General features: G+C 47.2%; 1 protein-coding gene across 1 annotated transcript; it reads right to left on the bottom strand.

Moving 5' to 3' along the window:
* Positions 1–1157: 1157 nt before the first annotated feature.
* LOC100834930 (ethylene-responsive transcription factor LEP) lies at positions 1158–1926 on the bottom strand. Its single transcript, XM_003572520.2, has one exon. The coding sequence runs from the start codon at positions 1902–1904 to the stop codon at positions 1158–1160; it is 747 nt and encodes a 248-aa protein (XP_003572568.1). The 5' UTR covers positions 1905–1926.
* Positions 1927–4041: the final 2115 nt, after the last annotated feature.

The following is a 4041-nucleotide window of genomic DNA, read 5'->3' as shown; positions in this document are numbered from 1 at the left end:
GATTCCAGGTGCTAGAACGGGCGCTCCAAGATCACCTGCAGGAGCAGGAGCAAAACGCGGCAGCGTGTCGCTTCTGGTGTCCGTGATGCGCCGGTTTCTACTATGGCAGCGTCAGATGGATCGCTAAGAACCATGCCATCGATAATAGTCCACCCTAGATGGAGATCATGTTGTCACTGGTCAATATGCGTCATCGTGGCCGGTGTTGACGTCGGCGACTCCGTGACGGATAGTAATGGTTTGCTTGGGTTCAGTCGTCTGAGATTGTGTTTTTCTCGGTCGACGCCTTCTATATTTGACATTGTGTTTTTCTTAGTTGACGCCTTCTTGACCGTATGATCATTACTTTGGATGCACAGGATCGGTTGACTGAGAATTTGTGTTTCTCACTTGATTGAGCCCATAGGAAGCCGCTGCTACACAGTAAGGCACGATGCGTCGAGTCGTGTTGACCTCGTCCACAATAGGACTAATCCACGCCGGCGCCCATGCCCAGACATGTGGGCTTGTTGTTTAGCTGTCAAAATGCTCCTAAACAGCGATCAGTGCAATTTGTTCCCCAAACATGGCTGTTTTTTTATAAGAAAAACGTGTTGCCATTGATCATATTAGAGTGCGTACGTATATGTAGTGATTTTATGTAATGTACTCTTGTACATGTGCCTTGGTCTATTGTGTTTTTTGGGTGATCGCTACATGTGTATTATCTTTGACGATAAACAGGTCACGATGCCGTTTTTCATAAAGAAGAAATTAAGATACAGGAAAGCATAAAAGCGCATGCAAGATGCATAAATGTGGGCTGTTCTTTTTTTAAGCAGAAAATGCTGTTCTATTACGTTTTTCAGGAGAAAGACTGGCTCTGTTACAACCGTTTCCAGTACAAAACATTGGTTACACATGCCAAGCAAACAGGCCCGGACGGAGTACAGGTCCATATCTCCAAAACTGAGATTGGGCCCATGAACTGGCGACAAACACACGTAGAGATTATTACTGCACACACATGACACATCACAACATTATAAGCACACCACAATATAGCACAGTACGTACGACACACAAACACCGGCCAGTGCACGACTCGCCACGCCGGACTTGTATAGACGGTCCAGCGGGCGCCGAAACATTTCCTTCCAGAGATGATCGATCAGTATTCAGTAGTAATACGAAGACGAAGACCCGCCGAGCTGGAAGGCGTCGACGGCCTCGTCGGCGGCCGGCATCGGCGAGAACATGGGGCTATGCACGTACCCGTCCTCGAAGTACACCCCGTTGGACTCGTCGTACGACCCACCCAAGTCCAGCTCCGACGCCTCGCACCATGTCCCATCGCCGCCCCCGCCCGCGTACATATCCACCTCGGCATTAGCATTACCGCTGCCGCCGTAGGACATGGCCGCGGGCATGTGGTAGGAGGACTCGTTATTATTCCCGAGGTGGTGGCCATGGACGTCACCCGCGGCGCCCTGAATTTGATAACCCGACGGCGCTGGCAACGGCAACGCGGGGACGTCGGCGTTGCCGCCGTAGAAGTGGTGCTGCTGGAGCTGGTCGGCGGGGATGTCGGGGGAGAGGTAGGGCGTGACGGAGGAGCCGGGGGGCAGGTCGGGGAAGGCGAAGTTGGTGCGCGCGCTGGCGCCGCGGATGGCGCGCGCGGCGCGGTCGTAGGCGATGGCCGCCTCCTCCGCCGTGTCGAAGGTGCCCAGCCAGTGCCGCTCCTTGGTCGCCGGGTCGCGGATCTCCGCCGCGTACCGCCCCCACGGCCGACGCCGCACGCCCAGGTACCTAGGCGTCGTGTTGTTGCCACTCTCCTCCGGCGGCTGCTGCTGCCGGCGCTGCTTGCTGGCGGACGACTTCTTCCCCGAGGAAGACGACGAGGACGAGAAGAAGGAGAAGTTCATGCTTGATTAATTGGTAGTTGTGGTCGTTGGTGATGGGAGACCCTGAGGAAGATTTGGGTTGCTGCGATCTGCTGCTGCATGGGGCGGTTGCATGGAGGAGTTTATATAAGCAGGCCGGCCGGGCGGGAAAGCGAGGGAGAGAGAGGGGAATTGTATTAACAAGTGATATGGTACTAATGGGCAATCTTAAGCGTGATCAAGTTGGAGTGAACAGTGGTGATGGGAAAATGGCGATTAATAATATTGGTGGGTCTCTGATCGTTTGATTCGTTGTAGGCCCCGGAAAAGTGGTCAACCAATGATTTGGACTAGTGGTGGGCATGGGAAGGGTGACCGCGCGATGCATGATGGGATTAACGTGACCGGCCGACCTTTTTCTCTCTCCAACATGATTAACGTCACCGACTAATTCCATTACTACCCATCATCAGCTATTTTTAAGTAACATAACCATAGGTGTTGCAAACCAATTTGTAAAATTCCATCAAGCTTCTGCCACAAAATAGTGTTGCGGATATGTTTGGCAATTGGTTGTTGAGGATGTTTTTGCATCTCAAATTCAGGTTATGTACCCTTACATATGCTAACTCCATTTTTGCCTATGCTATATCGCTCGCGAAAACGTAGATGTCCTTGTTGGCTATTACTCACGTATATAATAGCAGGTGGCTAAGAAGGTGTTCACCTAACATGATTGTTCCGGATGGATGCTATCACAATAGTAATGAGTTTTTTTTTCCTGAAAAGGAAGGAAATCCCCCGTTACAATAATGATAGTTAGTCTGTTTTTCTTTTTCTTCTAAATGTTGGTAATGTTTGAATCGTTTATATCTTGTTGTGCATAGGTTGGGTGTTTTGATCTTGTGTGGTTGTATCAACTTGTTAGGTAATAAATCAATAAAAACTCTTCTTTTTTCGAAAAGAATAGTCCTCTGTAGCTCGAATCTCCTGGAAAGACAGATTCTATAAATTCAACATTTTTATGGATGGCCTCGGAAAAATACACGTAAGTAACTGAGAAAAGAATATTTCATAATTTTATGTAGAGAATTCGAGGTGGACCTAACACACTACGAGAGGGCCTATTCACCCATACCAACTACTTTGGTGTAGTTGATTAGTCCCTTTTTATTTCTACTTACTTAGTGCAAGCTTCCGGGCGGCAGAGCCACTCACGTTAAAGCAAGTCTTGAATCCGGGCGGCTATGCCACTCACGTTGAAACAAGACCGTTGTGATTCCGGGCGAATCCGCTCACGTTAAATCACAACTTATATGCACTAAGTACTTAGAAATAACAAGACCTAACCGGGAGACTTATATGAACAAAGTAGTACTATATTGCTTTAGGAATATTAGTACAAGAGAGAGCATACACACCTTACACTTGCTCACACCTTGTTCTCCACCTTCTTCACTTCCTTATTCTCTACTACACAAGGTGTGAGTCAAGGGCCTCTATTTATAGGACTACATGGCCATTGGATCTTTGACATGTGTCAAAATCTTAGCCATTGATACAAAATATCTAAAGCCTTCCACACACTTCTACATAAATATCTAGGTACTAGAAGGTTTCCTATTTATTTATTTTAAACTCCTATTCTAGAGTATTCCAAAGCTTCTACATAATTCTTCATGCATATCTAAACACTAGAAGGTTCCCTCTTTTATTTATTTTATATTCTAGAGTATTTCATAGTAATGTCTTCTTTCTTGTAATATTGAGAACACTCTAGAAGCTTGCATTGTATTCTCCAACACTCCCCCTCAATGCAAAGCTTCTTTGGTGACCATGCCAAGAGCTTCTCGAAACTTCTCGAACTTTGATTTGTTGAGACTCTTGGTGAGGATATCTGCAGTCTGGTCTTCTGTCTTTGTTGGCACCATCTCAATTTCCCCCTTAAGGACCTTTTCTCTGATGTAGTGGTAGTGCACCTCTATGTGCTTTGTCCTTGCATGGAAGACAGGATTTTCTGCTAGCCTTATGGTGGATAAGTTATCACAGAAAATCCATACTTGATCTTTTGGAGTTTGATGAAGGTCTTCCATCAATTGTTTAAGCCAGGTGCTTTCTTGTGCTGCCGCTGCCGCTGATCGATATTCTGCTTCAGTACTTGACAGTGCCACTGTAGGTT

Source organism: Brachypodium distachyon, chromosome 3 (assembly GCF_000005505.3).
Source record: "Brachypodium distachyon strain Bd21 chromosome 3, Brachypodium_distachyon_v3.0, whole genome shotgun sequence".
NCBI classification, from domain to species: Eukaryota; Viridiplantae; Streptophyta; class Magnoliopsida; order Poales; family Poaceae; genus Brachypodium; species Brachypodium distachyon.
This window is presented reverse-complemented; position numbering and strand designations above follow the sequence as displayed.